This window comes from Enhydra lutris, unplaced genomic scaffold (genome assembly GCF_002288905.1).
Source record: "Enhydra lutris kenyoni isolate GAN:26980312 unplaced genomic scaffold, ASM228890v2 scaffoldscaffold10, whole genome shotgun sequence".
NCBI classification, from domain to species: Eukaryota; Metazoa; Chordata; class Mammalia; order Carnivora; family Mustelidae; genus Enhydra; species Enhydra lutris.
In genome coordinates, this window is record NW_019154094.1 from 9306141 (window position 1) to 9333316 (window position 27176).

Genomic DNA, 27176 nt, shown 5'->3' on the forward strand with positions numbered 1-27176 from the left:
GGTAGACCCTGTTGTTCTTGTGAGGCTGCCCCAGATAGACGTTTGAGACCAGAGTCCTGCAGGTGGACCAGGGAACGTACGCAAGAATGCTGAGGAGCTGGAAGTGAGATGCAGCCGTGCTGAGCAGCAGCTGGGCCAGCAAAGCTTGACCTCACCTAAGGAGAAAGCCCTGAGGAGAGAACCATCCTCTTAAAGACTGAGATACTTGTTTGAGCATTAGCCATTGTGCCTCAGCGATAGTGAACGTGCTACCACCACACCCTGTGGCGTGAATACTTTCCCATTTTCTCAGAGTGTTCGTCAGCAGCGTTGTGCTTTCTCCTGACTTTTCTAGGGAAACCAAAGAAAACATGTAACTTAGGACCCTCGCTTCTGCCCTGTATATTGCATTGAATCTACCTGAGGTTAGAACCATGGGTGTTAGGTGGTGCTGGGTTAGGCGAAGGCCCCCAGCCACCACATACCAGGACAACAGAGGCAGGTCTGTACCCCCCCCCCTCAGAGCCCTTGTCTCAGGTTCCCTGACACTGCATGCTAGCGAGACCGGAGCTCAGTGTTACAAAGCCAGTGAGAAGACCACTCCTGACATCGCTGACTTAGTAAATGCTGCCGGCTGCGTGACAGCCTGGCCTGGTGCTAACGGTGTGCTCTCTCGATGCTCCATCTAGGAGGCAGATGTCATGGAGGAGGTAGAAATGATGGTGGAGAGCCTCTTGGATGTGCTCTTGCAGACTCTGCTCACCATCATGAGCAAATCGCACGCTCAGGAGGCGGTAAGAGGGCAGCGGTGCCCGCAGTGCACAGCCGAGATCACTGTTAGTAACTAACATTCAGGTTTTCTTGCTTTCTTTTCTAACCTGGGGCTCCTCCACACCAACCCCCACCTCCTCATCGCACCACCCTCATCTCCACCAGCCTTCCTGCATGGTTGTCGGCATGCTGCCCCCTTCCCCTCTCCCACCTGGTTCCCATGGCCACTCAGAAAGCTCTAGGTTCCTAGTCCCTGAAGTCTACCCTAGGGCAGCTGCAGGGAATGCTTTGTCTCCTCTTTTCCTGCACACTGTCTCTGTTGGCCACTGCCTTTATGCCAACTCATTTTCCATTATGTAGAATGAAGCAGAGACATAGTAAGAGATTGAAGGTGAAAAAATAGACTTTTCCTTCGAGGAGCAGGCTCTCCTAAATGATGTGCTGCCCAACAGAATAATTTTCTTAGAATTTGATGGGGTCTACAGATTAGGTGTTTTTGTCCACAGTGTTTATATCCAAATGTCTAGCATCAGGAAAACTGTGATGAGGTAGACTTGCACTGGCATTACTGGACAATTGGAAGAGAAACAGCCCAGGGAAGCCTCTCAGGAGGGGCAGAGAGACAGCCGCCACTCCTCTACCCGGAGTGGACTTGCTAACCCGGATGCTAGAACTCAGTAAGCAGATTGCATGGAATCTTCCATTTGGCAGATGGGAGGTTGCAGTGACTTCTTTGAAGTAAATCCCCTGTGGGAGCAAGCCAAGCTCCAGCAAGCTAGGGGAAGCAGGGACAGCAGAGAACAGGCATGTGTTCTGAGGCACTGGGCTTAGAAGGAATGTTTGTTCCCTTGGGGGCACCTATTGAGGGCAGGTGAAGACGTGCATACCCTCCTAGGTCCTGGTAACCTGACCCTCTCTCCAACAACCGCACAGTGCTTGTCATGCGCCTAACCCTGCTCTGTGCACTTTACAAATACTCATTTAGCGATGCTAAATCACACAGATGTAATGAAGAGGGCAATAACTGCATAATTTACCAAGCACATCTTTATGAGCTGGACTTTTCCACTGAAAAGCCTCAAGTACATTCATTCCTCCAATCCTCATAACAGATATATAAATTATGGCTTATTGTGCCCATTTTCTGCATAAAACTGAGGTCATATACATGGATATGTTCTGCATACACATGTGCATAATGATTTTATGTGTCTAGAAATGCTCTGAGAGACAAACTATTGTCAGATTTCCATGAGTTTAAAAACATTTGGCCAGCTGCTCCATGCCAAAAATTGCCATAAGATGGTAAAAAGTCTTTTGAAGTCCTTTAAACAAGATTTTCTTCCATGTTACCACTGCTGGAATTTGAAGAAATTTTAATGACTCATTTTTTAATCCTTAAATTTTTATGTATCTTAAAGTCCATAACTTGCCTTCTCATTTATGATCTTTAGATTAGTTTTGACTCCTTTGCTTTCCAGAAAGTTGTTGACCAGTCTCCATCCTCCTGTCCAGTAACCACATGTAAGCTCTGGGAGGGCCCAAGAAATCCTCACAGAAGAGCTGCTCCAACCTAGCACAATGGAAGAGCCCCAATTCTGCCCAGAAAACACCAAGAACCCTGTTCTGAGGAACCCCTTTAGACTTCAGTATCGTGGCCTGGTAACATATAGTGACAAAGGACTATGTAGCCAGAAATTTCCTAGGAAAAAAAAACTAGACTATCTGTCTTACTTTGCAGTACTTCTTTGTTACAAGTTAAGGTTTTCCATTAACCCCATGCTGCTAAGGTCTCATTAAAACTCCCAAGCCCTTCAGGTCTCCCTTAGCAGAAAAGAAAACTCATTCTCAAGGCCAGAGTTCTCATCTTCCCTTTCATGATCATTGGGGCCATCTCAGACCCTTCCTTCTCTCCTTGCCCTCTATGGACTGGGGAAACCAAAGCCCATGTGATTAGCTGTGCTGAGTGTTTGTGGTTGGTTTTGTTTTGTTTTGTTTTGTTTTTTGGTTGGTCCCTAGGGTGAGTACGTGTCCTGCCTTCTCTCGCTGCTCCGCCAGATGTGTGACACCCACTACCAGCACCTCCTGGACAACTTCCAGAGCAAAGATGAACTCAAGGTGGGCAACAAAATCTACCTCAAAACGGACTTTTCACCCAGGACAGGAAGCATGCAGCTGAGACAGCCCAGGGCCTTTTCCCCCGCCAGGTGCTGAGTGCAAGTGACCAGTTCTGCCTAGGACAAAGGGTTCACCAGCCCCACTTTACAGTTATGAGAGTATGGCTCCCAGAAGCTGAAAGCCAGCAGTGTTCTTATACAGACAGACCCCAGTAACACTGGCAGGTTTTCCCTGACTGATAGCAACCCTATGACCATGTGCCTCTATGGGAGGCTACTCTAGGCCATAGTAATTGTCCACAAACAAGAACTCTTCCCTTTCTGATGAACTCAATAACCACCTTATATTTTGTCCCTGCAAATCAGACTTCACTGTTTAATAACTATAATTATAATTACGGTGACGACTTTTCTTCATTAAAATGTATTTCTGCAAGTGACCTGTAGAAAGCAGAAGTGAGCACTGCCCATTGGCTACCAGATTCTGGATCCAGACCCCCTGGGGCAGATAATGCAGAGAAATGGGCCCATGAGCCACATGACAGAAGAGCATTCCCAAGCTCCATGTGGTATTAGCTGCTGATGAACTGCTCGGGCTTGTGTCTTTGCCTTAGAATGTGCTACTCAGTTCATCCCTGGATAAACAAACTATTGCAAATTTTAGTTGTATGCTCTGCCTCCATTCAGAACCAAGTCATTTGCATTTCATAGTAATGCATTGTACTGTTTTTTATTTGTAATGACCTTTATTAATCGTATTGTATCAGTTAGTATTAGGTGTCACTTTCTTTTTTTTTAAGATTTTATTTATTTATTTGAGAGACAGAGAAATAGAGAGAGCATGAGAGGAGAGAGGTCAGCAGGAGAAGCAGACTCCCCACAGAGCAGGGAGCCCAATGTGGGACTCAATCCTGGGACTCCAGGATCATGACCTGAGCCAAAGGCAGTTGCTTAACCAACTGAGCCACCCAGGTTCCCCTAGGTGTCACTTTGTAGTATCTGATCTTGGCCTGCCTTTCCACAGGCATGGGTCTCTGCAGATTGTTGTCATTAACTCGTTGCAGTAAGGTCAGCCTATCTTCTTGGGGGCACAAAGTGGTGGATTGATAGCCCTTGAAGGGAACCAAAAGTTAGCCAAAGACCAAAGCAGTACTTGAGCTGGGGTGTAGAGCCTGAAAATCCAGGGTTGGCTGTTCTAGATAATTTTCATCCTTTGTGTGTCCTACTAACTGATTCGTAGTCAGAAGCCCAGGCTGACATCATTCTCTTTTTAATTAAAATTTTATTTTTATAACAGCAATATGTACACATTTTCTAATTTTAAATTTTTTATTCATTTAATTGAAAGCCTGCTATGTGCAAGCAATATACCCAGAACTTTAAGGGTTTTTAAATTTTTAATTTCAGTGTAGTTAATATACAGTGTATATATATACATAATCTTAAGAGCCAAAGCACATTACAAAGCTTATAACGTAAAATGGTGGTTCCCTGGTTCGACTTGACCCATGTCTAGTTTCTATTCCCCAAAAGCAGTCTCTTTGAACTCTTCTGCTGTTCTTTAAGCTTCTACTGCCATTTTAAATTTTAACTGGTAGTTATTATCTATTTTCTTCTTCCCATGGAAAATGAGGGTGACTCTCCTCTCACATACACACACATCTTTCCTCTCATTCTTCCAGTATAGTTCACATACATTTTTTGTTTAAATCAATAATGTACTCTTCTTTATTACTGCTAAGTAAGTACTATGGTGAGCCAACTGCTAGGCTGTTACACTTCCTTTCTTATAAAACTTTTTGTTTGTTCCTGGAATTATTTGCCTCTTTTGTTAATCACTTGTTTTTTGTTTTCTTTTGGTTTTCAGATCTGGCTAGGATTACCTACTCCCTCTCTATAATAAACCTCTTCTTCCAGCTTTCTTCAAGGTCAAATCTGTCAGATACTGTCAGGTCACATTTTTTTTTTCCTGGGAACTTGTCTTCTTTTTATTTGTTTCAGTCTCTAACTTTCATGTTAGAGACTTTTCTCCTATATGTAGAGACTTTTGGATGTCAGTCTGTATCTAAAAGTGAGGTGCTCTGGTGCTAATGAGAAGCTCTATGTGTGTGGGGGGCTTGTCTTCAGCAAGCTTCCCTGTAGCTGACTGAAGGGGGTCTGACTGTTTGGTCAGAATATCCTCTAACCCCTCTAATTCCTGTATCTACTGGTCTGCTCTCTAGGATTTGTCTATTTCCTGAGACAAGAATCCTTATCCCTTCCTAGGAATGGAGTAGCCCACCAATATTTTGGGAACCAAATAGCAAAAAGGGACTGGGAACCTCCCAGTTCAGCAGGTGAAATTTCTCTCAATGCCTGTTTTCATTTTGGCATCTCAGCCCTTAGCTGTTGCTGTATCCTTGAAAACAGATCCTCAGCAAATAACTGCTTGAGAGAGCAGTCCTCAGTCTTCTGACAGGATGGGGTAAGCCTGGTCACCTAGGGACATGAGATGGCAGAAGAGATCTTAGGGAGTCTGTAAGTCAATCTTCCTGTTTATAGCCTTCATATCCCAGTCCTACAGAAGTACCTGGTGATGCCTATAGTTTCTGAGATTCTTGCTTCCTGTTGCTGTTCCTTCCAAAGGCTCTTGGCTGTCGTCTTTCTCAAGTATATTAAGTCAGTTACCACAAAAGCTTTCAAAATATATTCACCTCTTCTGATCACTGTGTTCTTATTTCCTGTTTCCTTTGTCTCTGGGCATATGTATTTCTTGACTGTCATTTTAGAGGATTTGAGCTGAAACAGACCTGAGGGAACATATGCAGTCCACCACACCAAATATAGAGTTCGTCACATTTTTTCTTTTTTTATGGCAGCATTATTGAGATGTAATTTGCATACCATAAAATATACACTTTTAAAATGTACAATTCAATGTCTCTGATTATATCCATCTTAAAGGATATCACAAAATAACGAGATCAAGTTAATAATTTATAACTTCCCACAAGGAAAAGCCGAAGACCAGATGGCTTAATTGGTGCATTGCACCAATTTTTTTTAAATGTTACTGAAAGATCTGCACACATGATACAGACCATCCTTATTTTGTTTTACTTATTTATTTTTAAGATTTTATTTATCTATTTGATAGAGATCACAAGTAGGCAGAGAGGCAGGCAGAGGCGGGGGGACAGGGGGAAGCAGGCTCCCTGTCGAGCAGAGAGCCTGATGTGGGGCTCAGTCCCAGGACCCTGAGATCACAACCCAAGCCAAAGGCAGAGGCTTAACCCACTGAGCCACCCAGGCACCCCAAATTTTTAAAGAAGAATTAATACCAATCCTTCACAAACTCTTATAAAAAATGGAAGAGCCAGGAACACTTCTCAACTCATTTTATGAGGTCAGTATTACCCTGACATGAAAACCAAAGGCAGACATCACAAGAAAAGCCAACCGTAGACAAACATCCCTTATAAATAAAAGTGTAGAAGTCTTTAACAGCATACTAGCAAACTGAATCCAGGAACATACTAAAAGAAGTATACACCATGATCTCATGGGATTGATCCCAGAAATGCAAGGTTCCCTTAACATATGGTAATCAACATAATACACCATTAAATAGAATAAAGGACTAAAACAGAATCCACCAAACTTTCATGATAAAATCATTCAACAGACTAGAAATAGAAGGAAATTTCTTCAGACTTGATAAAGGGCAAAATATGAAAAACCCACAGCTAACATCATACTTAGTAACAAAAGATTGAACGTTTTCCTCTTTAAGTCAGAAACAAGAGAAAGGCATCTGCTCTAACCACTTATATTCATTATATTGGAGGATCTAACTGGAGCAATTGGGCACAAGTTTGGAAAAGAAGAAGTAAAACTCTCTCAATCCTCAGATGGCATGATTTTGTATCCAGAAAATCCCAAGACATCCATAAAAACACTATCAGAAGTAATAAACAAGTTCAGCAAAGTTGCAGGATACATAACTAATACACAAAAATCAATTCTATGTCTTAGCAATGAACAATTCAAAAATGAAATTAAGAGAATGTTTCCATTTATAATAGTATAAAAACACATAAAATAATTAGGAGAAGAGATTAAAGCAGACCAAAATAAGTGGAAAGACACCCCATGTTCATAGATTGGAACACTTATATTATTAAAAGGATAGTACTTCACAAAGTGATCTACAGGTTCGATACAAGACCTCTCACAGTTTCAGCTGCCTTTTTGCAGATATTGACAATCTGATCAATAATTCACAAGGGAAAGAAAATGACTCAGAATAGCCAAACAATCTTGGAAAATAAAGGAAAATTGGAGGATTCATACTCACCAGTTTCAAAACTTACAACAAAATAACAGTAATCAGAATTGGTTATTTATGTAAAGATAGATATAAAGACTAATGGAATTGGATTTGGAGTCTACAAATAAACCTTTCTATTTACAGTCAACTGAATTTCAATAACATTGTCAAGACAATACAAAGAGTAAAGAAGTCTTTCCAGCAAATAGTTCTGGACAACTTGATATCTAACCCCTACCTCATACCATATAAAAAAAACCAGGTGAAAAAAATTGTAGACCTAAATGTAAGAGCTAAACTATAAACCTCTTGGACAGAAACAGGAGTATATCTTTATGTCCCTTGGTTTAGCAGTGATTTCTTAGTTATGACACCAAAGCACAATAAACAGAAGAAAAAACAGATGTTAGACTTCATCAAAATTAAAAACTTAAGTATTTGAACTGAGTGGGAAGTCATCAGAGAGGAAGAAAAAGCATGTGAGAGACTCTTAATTCTAGGAAAGAAACTGAGGGTTGCTGGAGGAGAGGTCTGTAGGGGACAGGGTAATTGGGTGATGGGCATTAAGGAGGCACATGATGTGATGAGTGCTGGGTGTTACACGCACCTGATAGATTACTGAAGACTACATCTGAAACTAATCATGTACTCTAAGTTGGATAATTTAAATTTTAAAAACTTCTGTATTTCAAAGGATGCCAACAAGAAAATGAAAGCCCACAGAATGGAAGAAAATATTGGCAAATCATATATCTAATAAAGAGCTTGTATGTAAAATACATAAATAACTCTTACAACTTAAGACTGAAAAGGTAACTCGATTTTAAAATGGGCAAAGTATTTTAATAGACATTTCCCCAAAGAAGGTACATAAATAGCCAAAACACATGTGAAAAGATGTTCAATGTCATTAGTTAGTAGGGAAATGTAAATGAAAATCACAATAAGATACTACTTCACACTGGGGTGCCTGGGTGGCTCAGTGGGTTAAAGCCTCTACCTCCGGCTCAGGTCATGATCCCAGGGTCCTGGGATCGAGCCCCACATCGGGCTCTCTGCTCCACAGGGAGCCTGCTTCCTCCTCTCTCTCTCCTGCCTGCCTCTCTGCCTACTTGTGATCTCTGTCTGTCAAATAAATAAATAAATAAATAAAAATATTTAAGGAAAAAAAAAGATACTACTTCACACTGAGAGTGGATGTAATAAAAAAGACAAATATTAGTACTAATTCTAGTTAAAATATTTGGTGGAATTCACTAGTGAAGCCATCTGGTCCTCAACTTTTCTTTGTCTGAAGGTTTTAAATTATTAATTTGATCCCTTTGCTTATGATAAGTCTGTACAGATTTTGTTTGATTTTAAATGAATTTTGGTTGTTTGTATCTTTCTTAGAGTTTGTCCATTTCATCTAAGTTATATAATTTGCTGGCATACATTTGTTTATAGTAGTCCCTTATAATCCTTTCTAGTTCTCTAACATTGGTAATGGCTTCTTTCATCCTTAATTTTAGTAATTGAGTCTTCTTTTTTTTTTTCTTTTTTATTTTCTTGGTGTGGCAATTTTGTTGATATTTTCAAAGAACCAAATTTTGGTTTCATTTTTTCCTCTATTTTTCTATTTTCTGTTTCACCTATTATTCCCTTCCTTCTGCTTGCTTTATGTTTAATTTGCTCTTCTCTCTCTAGTTTCTTAAGGCATAAGGTAAGTTATTATTTGAGACCTTTATCTTCTTAATATAGGCACTAGAGCTATAAGTTAAAGCTTCATCCCATAGGTTTTGATTTGATGTGTTTTAATTTTTATTCATCTCAAAGTATTCCTGTTTCACTTGTGCTTTCTTCTTTGACCCATTGGTTATTTGAGAGTGTAATGTTTAATTCACATATTTTTTACTTTCCCAAATTTTTTTTTCAGCATAACAGTATTCATTGTTTTTGTACCACACCCAGTGCTCCATGCAGTCCGTGCCCTCTCTAATACCCACCACCTGGTTCCCCCAACCTCCCAACCCCCCACCTCTTCAAACCCTTCAGATTGTTTTTCAGAGTCCATAGTCTCTCATTGTTCACCTCCCCTTCCAATTTCCCCCAAATGCCTTCTCCTAACTCCCCATGTCCTCCATGCTATATGTTATGCTCCACAAATAAGTGAAACCATATGATAATTGACTCTCTCTGCTTGACTTATTTCACTCAGCATAATCTCCTCCAGTCCCGTCCATGTTGCTACAAAAGTTGGGTATTCATCCTTTCTGATGGAGGCATAATACTCCGTTGTGTATATGGACCACATCTTCCTTATCCATTCGTCCGTTGAAGGGCATCTTGGTTCTTTCTACAGTTTGGCAACCGTGGCCATTGCTGCTATAAACATTGGGGTACAGATGGCCCTTCTTTTCACTCCATCTGTATCTTTGGGGTAAATACCCAGTAGTGCAATTGCAGGGTCATAGGGAAGCTCTATTTTTAATTTCTTGAGGAATCTCCACACTGTTCTCCAAAGAGGCTGCACCAACTTGCATTCCCACCAACAGTGTAAGAGGGTTCCCCTTTCTCCACATCCCTCCAACACATGTTGTTTCCTGTCTTGCTAATTTTGGCCATTCTAACTGATGTAAGGTGATATCTCAATGTTGTTTTAATTTGAATCTCCCTGATGGCTAGTGATGATGAACGTTTTTTCATGTGTCTGATAGCCATTTGTATGTCTTCATAGGAGAAGTATCTGTTCATATCTTCTGCCCATTTTTTGATATGATTATCTGTTTTGTGTGTGTTGAGTTTGAGGAGTTCTTTATAGATCCTGGATATCAATCTTTTGTCTGTACTGTCATTTACAAATATCTTCTCCCATTCCGTGGGTTGCCTCTTTGTTTTGTTGACTGTTTCCTTTGCTGTGCAGAAGCTTTTGATTTTGATGAAGTCCCAAAAGTTTATTTAGGCTTTTGTTTCCTTTGCCTTTGGAGACATATCTTGAAAGAAGTTGCTGTGGCTGATAGTGAAAGAGAGCATGTGAGCCAGGGCAGAGGAAGAGGGAGAAGCAGAAACCATGTACAGCATGGAGCTTGATCTCAAGACCCTGAGATCATGACCTAAGCCAAAATCAAGAATTGGACACTTAACAAACCAAGCCACCCAAGCACTCCCCAAAAAGCAGGTTCTTATAGTCCAGTGTTCAAGGGCCATGACCCAAATAATGTGACCCACAGGCCCAATTGGATACCAGTTCTGCTGGACTGCAGCCTTCCCCATGCTTTGGGCTTTAGGCACTGGGCTCAGGGTCCAGAGCTGTCTGTATTCTACCCAGTTTGGATCTGTTCCCACCTGATCTGAGAGAGTGCCTAGATCTCACTTTCATACAGGCCTCCAAAAGAAAATAACTCACAAAACTAACTGGAATCTAACCCACTAATGCCATCCATTCTCATGGTCTAGAGGTCAGGAGAGCCCTGTTAAGGAAAGGCATGCTGTAGTGGTAGTGGTGGTGTCTCACATCAGATTTTCCTCCTGGATCAGGAATTCCTGCTGAAGATTTTCTGTGTGTTCCGGAACCTGATGAAGATGAGTGTCTTCCCACGGGACTGGATGGTGATGAGACTTCTTACAAGCAAGTGAGTGTGGATGGGCCCTGCATAAGCATCATCAGAGCTATTCTCAGACTAAGGAGAGAGAGACAGGAAGAGGGAGAGAGAGAGAGAGAGAGAGAGTGTGTGTGTGTGTGTGTGTGTGTGTGTGGCAGAGGGAGAAAGCAAGACAGAGATTCTGGCCAAGGCCATGGTGACAGAGAAGATAGGATAAATTTGAAAAATATGTGGAGGCACAATCAGCAGGACTTGACCATTTACCATAAGTTCAAGATGAAGAAATTGTTGAAGATAGTCCAAAATGGAGTCTTAAGTGACTGGCAGAGATGTCATGGTAAGGATAGAAAAGGAATGTAAAGGATGTAAAATAATAATACCCAGAGAGAATTCCTCCTGGAGGGAGGCCTGTTCCATGCACCACTGGCCTCTTTGGCTCTCTAGTTTCAGGCAGTTTTCCCAAGTCCTCCTCTTGATTTGATTTCTGTTGTCTGCCAGACACTGCCTGCCTCCCACAGCTAGTGCTAATTACCCACCCAGACCTGGCTGTAAAGCTCTGACCACTTATGACTCTAGCAACAGAATTCACTTTTAGTCTGCCCCCAGATAGTCTGTTCCATTCATATTTCTAGCCTGTGCTTCTAACTGGCAAACCAGATGATTGCAGGTAGTAAGATGCTGGCTTATGTGGTCTCCCTCTACTTGGGAAAAGGCCCCTTCCACTTGGCCTGCTGCCTTCTCCCACTGATCTGCTTTCCTTTTTTCTTTTGTCTTCATATTTTTCTTTTTTGGGGTGGGGGGAGAGAGAGAGTAGGGGAAGAGAGGCAGAGGGAGAGAGAGAGAATCCCAAGCAGACCCCACACCCAGCACAGAACCCAATGTGGGGCTCAATCTCACAACCCTGAGATCATGACCTGAGCTGAAATCAAGAGTCCAGTGTTTTACTGAAGCACCCAGGCACCCTGATCCGCTTTTTATGTTGGCACTTTGCAGAATGTAGTGATATTATCTATGTTAGATATATTAGCAATGTATCAGCATCGTTTTCACTTTACCTTTTATAGGGTACTTTTTTCTTTTTTCAAAACTGTAAACATTTTATACAGAACAGAAGAATGGTTATAAACAAAGTTGCACATGTTTTTCCTCAAATAATGGATTTTTCACTTGATTCCCTCTTCTTTTTTTTTAAGATTTTATTTATTTATTTGAGAGAGAGAGACAGAGATAATGACAGAGATAGTGAAAGAGAGCACAAGTGGGGAGGAAAGGGAGAAGCAGGCTCCCCACTGAGCAGGGAGCCCGACATGGGGCTCAATCCCAAGACCCTGTGATCATGACCGAGCCAAAGGCAGATGCTTAACCAGCTGAGCTACCCAGGCACCCTTCGTTCTTGTTCTCTCTTAACTCTCCTCGGAGTACTTCAGGGCCCTCAGCTGATCCTACAGTAACAGCCTCTTCTTTTGGGGATTTTGTCTTTCAAATTTGTCACCTCCTGTGCCAAAGCCAGGGTGCTCAGTGTAAGCACTTTGCCAGGCACCCAAAGCCCTCTGTAGTCAAACCCTTACCTGCCTATCCCACTTCATTTCCTCTCTACTTTAACCTGTGCCTTCGGCTCCAGCAAGGCAGCCTTCCATTGCTCCTTATATGTACCCAGGCTAAAATTGAGAGTGATTTTCTAGGCCAAAGGCTGAAAACAAATAGCTTATAGATACAAATAATAGTATGTGACAACAGTAGGGATTTAATCATTAAAAACCCTTGTTATCAAGTAAAATAATAAAATTACACTGTAAGTCTTCTGATAGTCATACCTTCATTACCCAGAAGTCCTCAAAATACTAGAATCACTCTTTGAACTAGAAGAAATCCTAATGAACCAACTAGTTCCTCCCATCCACACTTATAGGCAGGGAAACTAAGGCCCAGACAGCAGTTGTGCCAAGGCCGGGTAATGGCAGAGCCGGGCCTAGAACCCACCGATGTTCTGTGCTATGCTGCCAACTTTGGGATATTTCTCCAAGAAATGCTTTCTGTGGCGTTTGTGCCATCTATCCCTTTCTTTTGTAGTCACATCTTATATGAGAGCAAGTTGTACTCAAGGCGTTTGCTCATAGGTCAGAGATGCTAAGCTATTGGATGCCATCATTAGTCTTTTAACTCCACCAATGCCTTGTCCCCTTACTGCAGTATTATAGTCACTACCGTCCAGTACCTGTCTTCTGCACTGCACAAGAACTTCACAGAAACAGACTTCGACTTTAAGGTAGGAGCTCCTGAAATCCGTCACTGTCTTTGTAATAACACTAGAAAGCCAGAAAAAAAGTTCATTGTTTTTGTTTCTGGGTTTTGTTTTGTTTACTAAGAACAACCATTTTATTTTGCTCTCAATTTTTCGGGTCAGGAAATTGAGAAGGGCTTACCTAGCTGTCAGATGGGTGGTTGGGAGCTGGGGCAAGCTCACTGGGTTTGGTTTATTAGTATGTTCATAACATTGAACCACTTCCAAGTTTGACAGTGAGTAGGCTATACCCTTAGAGTGCCCCTGTTGGAGGTGCTGGGAGAGTAGGCTTTCTAGGCCAGAATCAAAACTATGGGTTTCAAGGAGTCAAGAAAGAAAGAAAAAAAAAGTTCCGTTTGCAAAGATACTTAAAAAGGAAAAAAAAAAATCAAGATCTTAAAATTGTGAAATGAATTCTGTGCTACATCCATATATTTAGAATCTCTCTTTGTAAGGTTAAGGACTCATGCTGTCACATGTTTTCTCTTTCTCTGTCTCTCTAGGTGTGGAATTCTTATTTTAGCCTGGCAGTTCTGTTCATAAATCAGCCAAGCCTTCAGCTAGAAATCATCACTTCAGCCAAGAGGAAGAAGATTCTAGATAAGTAAGACATATGTCTCTTCTTCACCTCCCTACCACATGCCCAGATGGGGTTATGTTCCAATTGAGAGGCTCCTCAGACGTCCACAAGGTTCTCACTGGGTAGCTTCCCAAGGAGCCAATTGTGAGAGTTCAGTTGAGAGCCAAATGACAGTATTGGGGGGACACATTAGAAACAGTGCTGAAGTGCTGACCTTATGGGGTTTGTAGCCCTGCCTTCCTGAACTTTCTCCCCCTGAAAGCTGGCTCCTGTGTTACTATTTCCAGGTATGGGGACATGCGTGTGATGATGGCTTATGAACTGTTCAGCATGTGGCAGAATTTGGGTAGGTCTTTTCTCCCTATTTTTCCCTTGCACATATTGCATAGCCAAATAAAAAGTGACAATACTAATAACTTCTCCCAGGTTTTATGGATGTTAATTCAGGCCCAAGAGACCTTTACATATCTTCAACGTAACATCTCAGCCGGATGGTACGGCACATGTGCACAGAGCTCTCGGAAGGGAGAGTTAGGCTGAGAAGCAAGACCCCAAGAATACATATGCACACTCCCTTTTTCGAGAACTAAAGTCAAAAGGAGAAGAATATAAAGGCTCTGGGAGTTTTTCCCAGCTTGAGAACTCATGCTGGTAAAATCTTCTGCATTCTGCATGTCCCAGTGCAGATGTTGCCGTTCAGAAGCATAGATCTTTTTTTAAATTTTAATTCCACTCGAGTTACCACACAGTGTCATATCAGTTTCCGGTGTACAGTTACAGGGATCCAGCAGTTCTGTACGTTCGTCGCTGTTCATCGTTCGTAAGTGAGGCAGAGACCTTGCAGACACTCCGCACACGAGCAAGGGCAGCTATGTGTTTTCATAAATATTGGAACACTGTCCGGGTCTCTGGTATTCAGACCCTGCAGATCAGGTTTCTGCCACCGTCTGCATGAGGACTGCATGCAAGAAGGGAATCGCAGCCTCTAGGGGAAATCGATTTTAGCTCCCTTTCCTTCGGCAGCTTCTCTAATATCCTGAAATTGTCAGTGTTTGGTGGAGTCCTTTGATTGCCCTGGTGACTAGAAGAGCCATCCTTTGGTACTAGAGGCTTCTAAGTGGCCTCTTGGGATGCTAGAGAAGCAGTCACTCTTCCGGGCTGTTACTCATGGCTCTGAGGCCTTAGGAATGATGGTCATAAAATCTTATAGTCCTGGAAGCAGCAGACAAGGTGTGAAGTATTCCTGCCAGTGAACACTAGGGCTTTCCTCCGTGACTGAGGATACATTGCACCAAGCAAGCTTTCCAGCTTCCGTACTCCTACACCCTGCTTCCAGCATGGTCAAGGTATAGATTTTAATCCTAAACTTGACTCTGAAATTCCCAGAAACACAAGGTGCTAACAAACCGTACCAAATACCAAGATGGGAATATATAGAGTCAGCCTCAGGGCTAACCTTTGCTCCTTAGATAGGCTTTCACAATGGAAAAAATCAAAAAAGTTGCCAGGTTTGCCCGATAAAGCCATTCCTGCCTCGTTTTTTGTTTTTGTTTTTGTTTTTGTTTTTCTGGTGGAAATGGTATTTTCTGGTCCTCAAGAACTGACTTAACTTGGCTGTAGCAATCATTACACAGGCCCATACTTCATCTCCTTTATAGTCTCTGAAGGACCGAAAGCAGAGCCCTAGAGGATGGCTCACTCTGTTTTACCACTACAAGGAAGAGGAAAGTTCTGTCCCACAGTCCTCAGGACTGGCTCCGCCTTCTGGGAACATGGCCCAGATTGCAGGCCAGTCTCAGAGAAACCTGCATCACCCACTTGCCATGGAAAGGCCTCATAAGGACATTGGAAGCTGTGCTGAGCTGGCCTGAGTAGATGCAGTGCTGCCATCAGAAGTACAATGAGAAGACAAGAGGCAGGGACAGGGAGGAGTACAGACAGAGTCTCTAAACCATTCTGTCTGGGTAGGGTTGTGCAGGAGGCTCCTGCTAACTCAGGAGGAGGCTTCTTGGGCATACTTGAGCACAGGCAGTGAAAATGCTCATGAACTTCAGGCCTCTAGCAGCTGGACCAGGGGCTATGAACATCTTACCACTTAAATACCTCTGGACAAGAGGTAGAAACCCCAGGGATAGTGTATTGTATTTAAGCAGAAATATACGGGTTTTCCTTGCTAAATCAACACTGAACAGAACAATCTGGAACTATCATAGGGTTACTCACAAATCCTCTTCTGCCTAAAGTACTGAACTCTGTTCCTTGACCTCAGAATGATTTTCAGGTAGTTTGCTGAACCTCCCATTAATTCTTTGGAAAGATAGTTTCCTACCAAATGCCTGTTGAACATTTATTTTAGCTGGGATGGACCAGTTTTATCTATGAACTCTAAAAAGCCAAGAAAAGGAGTATCTCAGAAAGCCATAGGGGAGAACTTGCTTCATTCTCAGTCCCTTCCAGGGCATTTGAAAGTAGGTACTGTGGCCCCACATGGGAACCTTCCATAGAGGGACCAAAGAAAGCATAAACTAATATATATTGGGTTTTGTTGTTCAGGTGAACATAAGATCCACTTTATTCCTGGAATGATTGGTCCTTTTCTGGGTGTGACACTGGTCCCACAGCCAGAAGTGCGGAATATCATGATTCCCATCTTTCATGACATGATGGACTGGGAGCAGAGAAAAAATGGCAACTTCAAACAGGTAAGACAACACCCACCAGTGTTCAGGGTGCTCTCCTCTGGATAGACCCCTCTGCCCAGGCAGGTGACCCAAATGGCCAGAATGTGGTTCCACTGGGAATGGACTGTAGTTTGACCATCTTGAATCCCGCTCAAGGGTTTTCCCTTGCCAGCCAGAATTGATTTGTGGATTTTCTTTATGAAGTTAGAGGTCAAAGAATAATCAAAGGAAAGAAATGAACATCTGAGAAAGAAACTTTCTGTTCAAGGAGAGAATGGTTTAAGACTGTAACCTCCCAGCTTCATTCAGGAGAGGGCCCTAGGAGCATGTTGTCCTCCCTCTCTGGCATTTCTATGACTAGAACCAAGACCAGATGACTTCTCATGGCTCAGGGTAGCCCAGAATTTCATGGACTCTTGCACAGGAGGTATAAATAAGCCCTTAGCTTCTTACTAAATAGCTTTGGGCTGTGCCTTTGTGCAAATCTTCTGCTACCTCTAAGGTAGAGGAGATGGCCCCTGCCTTTCTATGTGTAAGCTCTGGGGAATAGGACTAGGATCAGTAGGGATCAGTGGTAGGGAAGCTGATTTTAGCTAATAAAAGAAATAACTTGTTCGCAACAGGAACTGTCTAGTGTAGGCTGGCCTGCTTTAGGGGGTGGGGAGTTCCTCTTTGCTGGTGATTGTCAAGTAGATAGTCCCAGGGGGCCTCTAGGAAATTTCCGTATTGGGTTGGAGACTGTACCACTTCCCAGTAAGCTCCCTCCCAACACTGTGGCTTGGGATGAACCAGTGATCTTAAAGTGAGTGACTATAACAGTGAGGAGCAGACCAGGCAAACTATAATTTTTAAATTTTTATTTATTTATTTTTAAATTTGTTAAGAGTAAAATTCATTCTTTGTGATTTATAGTTCTGTAAATTTTGGCAAACACATAGTCATGTAACCACCACCACAATCAAAATTTTCTAAATTCCTAAAAATTCCATCTTGCTGGTGACTAACATAACACAATAAAAAAAAATTCCATCTTGCTACCTTTTTGTAGTTAAACCCTCCCCCTATCTTTAACCTATGGCAACCATTGATCTATTCTGTACCACTGTAGGTGGGCCTTTTCCAGAATGTCATGTGAATGGAATCATGTGAACTGTAGCGTTTGGAGACTGGCTTCTTTCACTCAGCGTAATGCCGTCAAGAGACTCATCCACGCAGTTGCACATGTTGGTTTTTCTATGACTGAGTAGTATTCCATGGCAGTTTATTCACCATTCGAAAGATATTTGTATTATTTCCACTTTTTGTTGATTGTGAATATGGCTGCTAACATTTCTTTACAGGTTTTTGTTTGAATATAAACTTTCATTTTTTTAGGTAGAGATCTAGGAATAGGGTTGCTGGATATTCTGGTAAATGTATGTTTAACTTTATTAGGTGCTATCAAATTTTATTCCAAAATGGCAATACCACTTTGAAATCCCAGCAGCATGTGTGAGACTTATAGTTGATCCATACGCTCACCAGAATTCAATACCATTTATTTACATGTTTATTTTAGCCATTCTTTTTTTTTTAAGATTTATTTATTTGAGAGAGAGAAGGAGAGAGAGGAGGAGAGTACAAGTGGGAAGAGAGAGGCAGAAGGAGAGGGGGAGAAAGAGAATCCTCAAGCAGATTCCCTGTTGAGTGCAGAGCCTGATGCAGGGCTCAATCCCAGGACCCTGAGATCATGACCCAAGCTGAAACCAAGAGTTAGACATTTAACCAACTGAGCCCCCAGATGCCCCTATTTTAACCATTCTAAGAGGTATATAGTTATGTATCATGGTAGTTTTAATTTCCATTTCTTTAATGATTAATGATGATGAGCATCTTTTAATGTGTTTGTTTACCATCTTTATATCATCTTTGGTGAAATGATTATGCAAAACATGTTCATTTTTAATTGTGTTATGTTTTCTTATTGTTGAGTTTTGAGTTTCTTATTGTTGATATATATGTACATCCATATGTATTCTAGATGTCAGTCCTTTGTTGAATATATGATTTACAAATATTTCCTCCTAGTACTTAGCTTATCTTCCGTTTACTACAGTGTCTCTTGCAGAACAAAAATTTTTCTTATGCAGTCCAGTTTCTATAGACTATGCTTTTGGGGTCATATCTGAGAACTCTTTGCCTAACCCAAGACCACAAAATTTTTTCTCCTGTGTTTCTTCTAGAGGTTTTATAATTCTATATTTAGATCTATTACCTATTTTGAGGTAACACTTGTATAAGATGTGAAGTATGGGTCAGACTCTTTTTTTTTTCTTTTTCCCACATGGTTGTCCAACACCTTTTGTTGAAAAAAATACTATTCTTTGTCAAAAATCAGTTCACCATAGGTGTTAAGTTCTCTTTCTGGACTCACTAGTCTTTCCATTGAAGTCTTATCTTTTACCATTACCAGAGTGTCTTGATTATGGTAGTTTTAGAGTTAGTCTTAAAAATCAAGTGGTGTGAATCTCCAAATTTATTCTTTTTTCCCCCAATATTGTCTTAGCCATTCTAGTCCCTTTTCCTCTTATGTCTCGGAATTAGCATGTCAATATCTGCAAAAATTCCTGCAGGGATTTTGGTTGAGATTGCATTGTATTCTGTAGCTCACGTTGGAAAGAATTGATATCTTAGTAATACTTAATACTTCTAGTCCATGAAGGCAATGTGTCTCTCTGTTTTTTAGGTATTCTTTTACTTCTTTCATTAATGTTTTATAGTTTCTGCATGCAGAGCTTGTACATTTTGTTAGGTTATATGCATTTCCTATTTTTTTGGTGCTGTTATAAATTACTCTGATTTTTAAATTTTATTTTTCAATTGTTGCTAGAACATAGAAATATAATTGTTTTGTATAGTAATATTATTTTCTGCACCCTTGCTAAACTATTACTTCCAGAAGGTTTTTGGAGATTCCTTGGAATTTTCTATTTAGATAATCCTATCACCTTCAAACAGAGACAGTTTTATTCCTTTCTGATCTGTATGTCCCTTCTTTTCATTCTTTTCCTTTCCTTTCCTTTTTTTTTTTTTTTTTTTTTTTTTTAGAGAGAGAGTGTGTGTGCAGGTGAATTGGGGTGGGGGGCAGAGGAAGGGGAAGAGAAAATCTTAAGCAGGCTCCACACCCAGTGCAGAGTCCAAAGCAAGGCTCAATCTCACAACTCTGAGATCATCACCTGAGCAGAAATCAAGAGTCAGACACTTAATTGAATGAGCCACCCAGGCACTCCTTGTTTTTTTTTTTTTCTTACCTCATTGCACTGTCTAGGACCTCTGGTCTGGTGTTAATAAGAGTGATGAAAGTGCACGTCCTTGCTTTCCTCTTAATCTTCAGGGAGAGCATTTGGTTTTCACAGTTAAGTATGAAGCTAGCTCTAAGTTTTTCATAGATGCTCTTTATCATGGGTAAACAGAGTTTGACATAATAATCCATTTTGGAGTGTGCAGTCCTAATGCCTTTATTTCTTTGGGAAATAATAACTTCAAACAGAAAAGATCTGTTGCTTTTCTGTGTTGTCACAGCCTTTTAATTATACAAAATTCACCAATGCCTGATGAGAGGACCTTTTACCAAGAAATGGGTTGCATTGCAGAACTGTACCGTGGGTCATCTGAGTCTCTTAAAAGAGGGGCTAGGCTGCATCCCCCCATTGCTACTATTGAATAAAGAAGGTTACCTTTGTGGAAGACTAACTTGGAACTCATTTGTCTCACACTTTAAGACTCAGCTGTTAAGTTCTGTTCTTTCCTCCATTAAGACTGCCATGGGGCACCTGAGTGGTTCAATTGGTTAAGAGTCTGACTCTTGATTTCAGCTCAGGTAATGATCTCAGGGCTGTGAGATTGAGCCCCATGTCAGGCCCTGTGCTAGGCATGGAACCTGTTTAAGATTCTCTCTCCAGGGGCACCTGGGTGGTTCAGTCGGTTAAGTGTCTGCCTTAAGCTCAGGTCATGATCTCAGGTTCCTGGGATCAAGCTCCACATGAGGCTCCCTGCTCGGCAGAGGGTCTGCTTTTCCCTCTCCCTTTGCCCCTTCTCCTACTAGTGCTGTCCCCCACCTCAAAAAAATAAATAAAACCTTTTAAAAAAAAAGGGTTCTCTCTCTCCCTCTCCCTGTTCCCATCCCCCTTCCCCCAGAAAGAGTATTGTGAATAATTATCTAGCAAGCCATATAAACCTTGTTATCCCTGATTAGAAAAATCTTGCTGCTACCTCCCTATCAGGTATTCTTTGTTTTATTTATTTATTGATGATGATGATGATGATGACGATGATGTTATGTTAGTCACCATACAGTGTGTCATTAGTTTTTGATGTAGAGTTCCAAGATTCATTGTTCACGTATAACACCCAGTGCTCCATGCAATACATGTCCTCCTTAATATCCATCACCGGGCCAACCCATCCTCCCATCCCCCTCCCCTCTAAAACTGTCAGCTTCTTTCTTGGAATCCACAATCTCTCATGATTCGTTTCCCCTCTGATTCCCCCCCTTCATTTTTCCCTTCCTTCTCCTATTCTTTATGTTCCATAAGTAAGTGAAACCACATGATAATTGACTTTCTCTGCTTGACTTATTTCACTCAGCATAATCTCTTCTAGCCCCATCCATGTTGATACAAAAGTTGGGTATTCATTCTCTTTCTTTCTGATGGCTGGGTAATATTCCATTGTATATATGGACCCCATATTCTTTATCCATTTGTCTGTTGAAGGACATCTTGGCTCCTTCCACAGTTTGTATATTGTGAACATTCCTGCTATGAACATTGGGATGCACATGGCCCTTCTTTTCACTACATCTGTATCTTTGGGGTAAATTCCTAGTAATGCAATTGCCCGCTCATAGGGTAGCTCTATTTTTAATTTTTTGAGAAATCCCCACACTGTTTTCCAAAGTGGCTGCACCAACTTGCATTCACATCAACAGTGTAAGAGGGCTCCCCTTTCTCCACAACTTCTCCAACATTTGTTATTTCTTGCCTTGTTAATTTTTGCCATTCTAAATGGTATAAGGTAGTATCTCAGTGTGGTTTTGATTTGAATTTCCCTGATGGCTAATGGTGATGAACACTTTTTCATATGTCTGTTAGCAATTTGTATGTCTTCTTTAGAGAAGTGTCTGTTCATGTCTTCTGCCCATTTTTTGACGTGATAATCTGTTTTTTGGGTGTTGAGTTTGAGGAGTTCTTTATAGATCTTGGATATCAGCCCTTTGTAGTGTCACTTGCGAATATCTTCTCCCATTCCGTGGGTTGCCTCTTTGTTTGTTGACTGTTTCCTTTGCTGTGCAGAAGATTTTTATCTTGATGGGAGTCCCAAAAGTTCATTTGTACTTTTGTTTCCTTTGTCTTTGGAGGCATATTTTGAGAGAAGTTGATCTGGCTTATGTTCTCCTCCAGGATTTTGATGGATTTTGTTTCATGTTGAGGTCTTTCATCCATTTTGAGTTTATCTTTGTGTCTGGTGTAAGAGAATGGTCGAGTTTCACTCTTCTGTATATAGCTGTCCAATTTTCCCAGCACCATTTATTGAAGAGACTGTCTCTTTTCCATTGGATATTTTTTCCTGCTTTCTCAAAGATTATTTGACCTTAGAGTTGAGAGTCCATGTCTGGGCTCTCTACCCTGTTCCATTGGTCTGTGTATCTGTTTTTGTGCCAGTACTATGCTGTCTTGGTGATCACAGCTTTGTAATATAGCTTGAAATCAGGCAACATGATGCCCCCAGCTTTGTTTTTCTTTTTCAACAGTTCCTTGGCAATTCAGCGTCTTTTCTGGTTCCATACAGATTTTAGGAATGTTTGCTCCAGAATTTTGAAAAATGCCCCTATTAGATATTTTTAAAAAGTAATCTACTCTTTGTACCCCCCCTTTCCACTTCGCACCCTCCTATCTGTCCAGTCTAGTGTGTACCCACTTCTGTTGGAGCTGCTCTCTTCAAAATCACCCATCACCCTCTAATCACCAAAATTTAATGACTTTTTTGCTTGATTCCAATTGTGCTTTCCACAGCTTTGGCCCTGTTAACTACTCCCCTACTTCTTCCTACCTACTAAAATTATTTCTTCTAATTATAAAAGTAGTAGTTATTTAATGTAGAAAAATTAAACTTATAATAAGCTATAATTTAAAAATCTAATCCATAACCTACCTAACTAGTAACTTGGGTGGGGGGCAACGTGTGTCCTTTTTAGACTTTTTTTTTCCCATACATCAAAGTTTTTAAGTTAAAAGATGGAGTCATTGTGTATATTGCGGTTTCAAGGACCATTGTGTGTATTGATTTTGAATCTCCATTTTTAGTAGCGTGTTGTCACCCGTCTCTTCATGCCAGTTCATGCTCCGCAGTACCACACTGTCGGTTCGGAGGCCACAGACTCTTCATTGCATGGCTTAGACTGCTGTGGTTTTAGTCAGGCTCCTAGTTTTAGAAACAGGTTCATTCCAGATTTTTGTTGCTAATATTGCAAAAAATATATCCATTCCTAATTATTTGCTTAGGTGAACTTTTCACCTAAAATTGCTGGATCAAAGAGCAAAAGCTTTCCTTAAGTTTTTACAACACCTCTCAAAATGCTGCTGTCCACTGATGTGTTAGACTGCAGGCCACCCTCTCTGTGTGTGCTGTCCCAAGCACTGAGCGTGCTGAGATGAGTCAGCTGTTGTCCCTGCCTCCTCTTTGAGATGATGAACTAGCTCCTGGGGGCCAGGGCTGTTTCTTGTGCTTTCACTCCTTAGAACCCATTGTGGTACCTGAGACATGCTAGATTCATGGAAATGAAAATCAAAAGTAACATTCATGGAGTGCTCCCAAGAGCTAGCGCACAGGGATACCAAAGAGGACTGTTAACCTCTCTTACTGCTTTGTAAGCAAGAAAACGTAGACTGAGAGAGGGAACTATCTTGTTCTGAAGTAGGCAGCTGGTTGTCACAGGACAGATGTTTGTTGAATGAATGAGTAACAAGGTGTCACTTGTCACTTTAGGAATATTGGTTCCATAGGATAAAAGTAACTCTGCAAACCTTAAATTGTCAGTATTACCAATTATGATACGATATATTTGCAGAACTTAGCATTTCATTTGACTTAAAGACATTGGTTTTGCATACATGGATCTTCAGCATTCCCGTATTTTGGATTTCTCAGTTTCTCCTAATAACTTCTTCCTTTATCAGTACTGAAGAGAGAGATGAAGTCATGTCCCCAGAGCCTTCCATCACCAGCTCCTTTGCCTAACACAGAAGTTCTAACATTTGAATAGGTATCAGAACTACCTGGAGGGCTTGTTTGAAACAGGTTACTTCTCTCCTTCCCAAGTTTCTGATCCATTGAGAGCCTGAGAATTTGTATCTATTTTTTTTAAGATTTATTTATTTATTTGAGAGAAAGAGGATGGACTCACGCAAGTGGGGGGAGGGGCAGAGGGAGGGAGAGAATCTTAAGCAGGCTCATCGCTCAGCAGGGCTCAATCTCATGACCCTGAGATCATGACCTGAGCCGAAATCAAGAGTTGGACATGTAACCAGCTGAGTCACCCAGGTGCTCCAAGAATGTGCATTTCTAGTGACATCCCTGATGACCAATACTGCTGGCCCAGGGACCCATTTTGAGAACTCCAGGGAACTGCTGCACCCATGTGTGCACTGTTGTACTCACTGCTGCTCCAGGTCCCCTCCCCAGCTTTGCCGCATTCTGGTAAATACAATCTACGTGTATCTGCATGTGTGAAAAGAGATCCCTTGTTATAAACAGACACCTTCTTACATATAAAAAGACATCTTCTTACACCGGGAGGCTTGTGGCTAGCTGATTGCCCCAGTAAGACAAGATAAGATCTAAACTGAAAATAAGAGACCTTGGCCTCTGGGCTTGGCTCTTCCTGACTTTACAGGACCCCAGGCAAGTCCCTGCTGCAGCCTCTTCTCCACACAGAGAAAAACAGATGACATGGATCCCTAAGGACCCTTGGTCTCAGATTTTCTCTTTTCTCTGAAATGCATATTCAAGCAGCTGACTCATCAGGCCAAATATAGATGAATGACAGTGTCCATCACGGCCACATAACAGACCACTATAAAGAGGACCGTATTTATGCATCCATTCTCATTTTCTGCTGAAGGGATTTCAGAAGCCATAATTGCCTTCAATGAATTTCCTAATCCAGTTATTTTTTTTATTATTTCATTGCCTTCGGACTCATTGGTCCTATGCGAAATGAGAAAATGCTTCTGTTACAGCTCATCACTAAAAGCAGCCATGCCGTTTTTGTTTACATGAAGTATCTGTATAAATACCAAATACCACATTTTTTATGGACTAATTAGGGGTTTAAAAGATATTTAACTCACATCACTTACAACTAATTTCTCACCTCAGAGTAAATCCAGGGAAGCTTATTAGAAAAGTGGCCGAGCACTGCTGAGTTCCTTGCAGATCAGTGGGTGGGAACAAGTACCGTCTTACCCCTTACAGTTTAGGAATCCAATAACAAATGCAAGGGCCCCGGTGATGAGGCAGTGGCAGAGGCAGAAGCCCCAAAGGCTTTAGGTCCTATGAGGATGACAGTGGAGCATTTTACCCTGAAGGAGAATCTGAAGGAAAGACTCCTACTCAACTCAGAATCCTGTCAGCCATTACAGTAAGGACTAGCCCAGCAGCAGGCTTCCTTTGTGACTGGCTGACTAGAGAGTAAAGTTCTAACCAAATGTAATTTACTCACACAATTTCTTTTGAATGAGCTTTTTTTAAGAAAAAAGGGAAAAAATTAGCAAAGGCCTCTTCTGGATTCAAAATACTTTTCTTTCCAGGGAATCCTTGCTTTTTGTCCCTAGACCAGGAAAAGAGTATCTAAGGTGTATAAATTCCAAATTTTATTTAAGCCACTGGAGTGAGAGGCCTTCCTAATCAGGGGAGTCAGGGGGGCTTCTTGGTGCCGTAGATGAGATCCTGCCTTCCCTAGGATTTATTTGTTACAAGGAAAAAAATCAGGAAACAGTTCTGCATCATCCTCACATATGGCAGGAGCTGAATTTCCCATCCTTCCTCTGAGGTCAGCTCAGGTTTACGAAGTCTCTGCTTCCCTCTAGGTGGAGGCCGAGCTGATTGACAAGCTGGACAGCATGGTGTCAGAAGGGAAAGGCGACGAGAGCTACAGGGAGCTCTTTGGCCTGCTGTAAGCTGTTTCAGCCCCTGGTACCCCACGCTGGGGGAGGGGGTGAAGTGGGCTGATGAAGGGTAGGGGTGCAACCCACGCTGGTGGGCAGGCTTCAGAGGGTGGGTATCAGGAGAGACCTGGATCATTCCTAGTCAACAAGAAGATGGCCTTATCTCAGTAAGTTCACTCAGGGATTGCCATAGTTGACTGAAAAGGTAGAGACAGGTGATAACGCTGAGCTCTTATATTTGCTGATAGGAAAAGGGAAATCATGTGTCTTCATAGCATGCACTGTATCCTGGGCAAACAACCCATGGGGACTCAGTGAGGGCTCAGTGCTGGCATTTCTAAGAGGAAAAAAGTTAATCCCTGGTTTGTAAGATGGTTCAGTCAGCTTGGGAAAAACACTGCTGTGGGTATTGTGACTTTAACAAGCTGTACCCACTCTCCAGGCCAGTTTCCCTGTTTGTAAAACCGGGCAGGTGTGCTGAATGATGTCAGGGGTTCTCCCAGGTCCACCATTCATAGCTTCTGTCTTGAACTGATGGATGCCAAGAGACCTTACAGGACTTGCCACAGGGCTAAGTCCAAAGAGGGACTCAAGGATGCCATGGTCCTCCTAGATAAATAGTGATGGTGGACACTTTACCTTCCTAAAAAACAAAATCTTTTTTTTTAATATTTTATTTATTTATTTGACACAGAGAGAGAGAGATCACAAGTAGGCAGAGCAGCAGGCAGAGAGAGAGGGGGAAGCAGGCTCCCTGCGGAGCAGAGAGCCCGATGCAGGGCTTGATCCCAGGACCCCAAGACCATGACCTGAGCTGAAGGCAGTGGCTTAATCCACTGAGCCACCCAGGCACCCCTAAAAAACAAAATCTTAAGGCTCTTACAGGTAGAGAGTCCCTTCCCATCTTACTCATTATTTCCAGCTTTAATACTTTTCTTTGTTTCAATGCCATTTTGAAGATAAGCCTGTAACATATTTTTCCAATAATAATACTGTACATTTACTTAGAACTTTACAGTATACAAAATGTATACTGTATACACGCCTATGAAGTGGGCAGGGCAGAAGTCAGCTTGATGAATAGAGTTGATAAAACTGAGCTCAGGAAGTGTTAGCCTGCCCTCAGTTGAATGATCAGTGAGAAGCAGGTCTGTGGGGGAAAGACCCAGATCTTCCAGTTTCAAGAGGGGGTGATCTTTCGGCTATAAATCCTGCCCACTTTGTTCCTTGATGAGTCATATGATAAAATATGAATTTATTTGAAAGGTAAATAATTCTTATCTATGAAAATGAATCCATACTTTAGTATTGTTCTTTTACCTGAAGATGTTTCTAATTATGGAAATAATACAGAGAAATCTCTTCCGAAGTCACTAACTGTTGATTTTACTGCAAAGCAAAAAGCACACAAATAACTTGCAGTTACTAATTACTTGACCAAATAGGGTTTCATAAACTCTTCTAAATCATGTCTGAGGGCTGAAAGCTGCAAAGGACCATGGAACAGCATTTCCCAATTTGTGTTTTGGGGAAGATTCTGGGGAAGAAAATAAGTGGATCATGGGCTAATCAGTTCAGAAAAGATTCAATTAAAATTGAACGGGCTTCTGTACTGTAGGACTTCTCAAAGCCTACCAAACAAAGAAAGTTGTGAAATCTCTCCAACAGGAG

The 27176-nt window shown here is 41.6% G+C and overlaps 1 protein-coding gene across 1 annotated transcript in view; it reads left to right on the forward strand.

Annotated features, from left to right (window-relative positions):
• Positions 1-27176, forward strand: part of LOC111144134 (dedicator of cytokinesis 3) — a 588346-nt gene that overhangs the window by 523504 nt on the left and 37666 nt on the right. Inside the window, exons 26-33 of the mRNA XM_022498293.1 lie at positions 669-815; positions 2770-2868; positions 10693-10787; positions 12948-13023; positions 13542-13642; positions 13906-13964; positions 16172-16320; positions 25428-25513. Of these exons, the coding sequence (XP_022354001.1) occupies positions 669-815; positions 2770-2868; positions 10693-10787; positions 12948-13023; positions 13542-13642; positions 13906-13964; positions 16172-16320; positions 25428-25513 (812 nt within the window). The remainder of the gene's footprint in view (positions 1-668; positions 816-2769; positions 2869-10692; positions 10788-12947; positions 13024-13541; positions 13643-13905; positions 13965-16171; positions 16321-25427; positions 25514-27176) is intronic.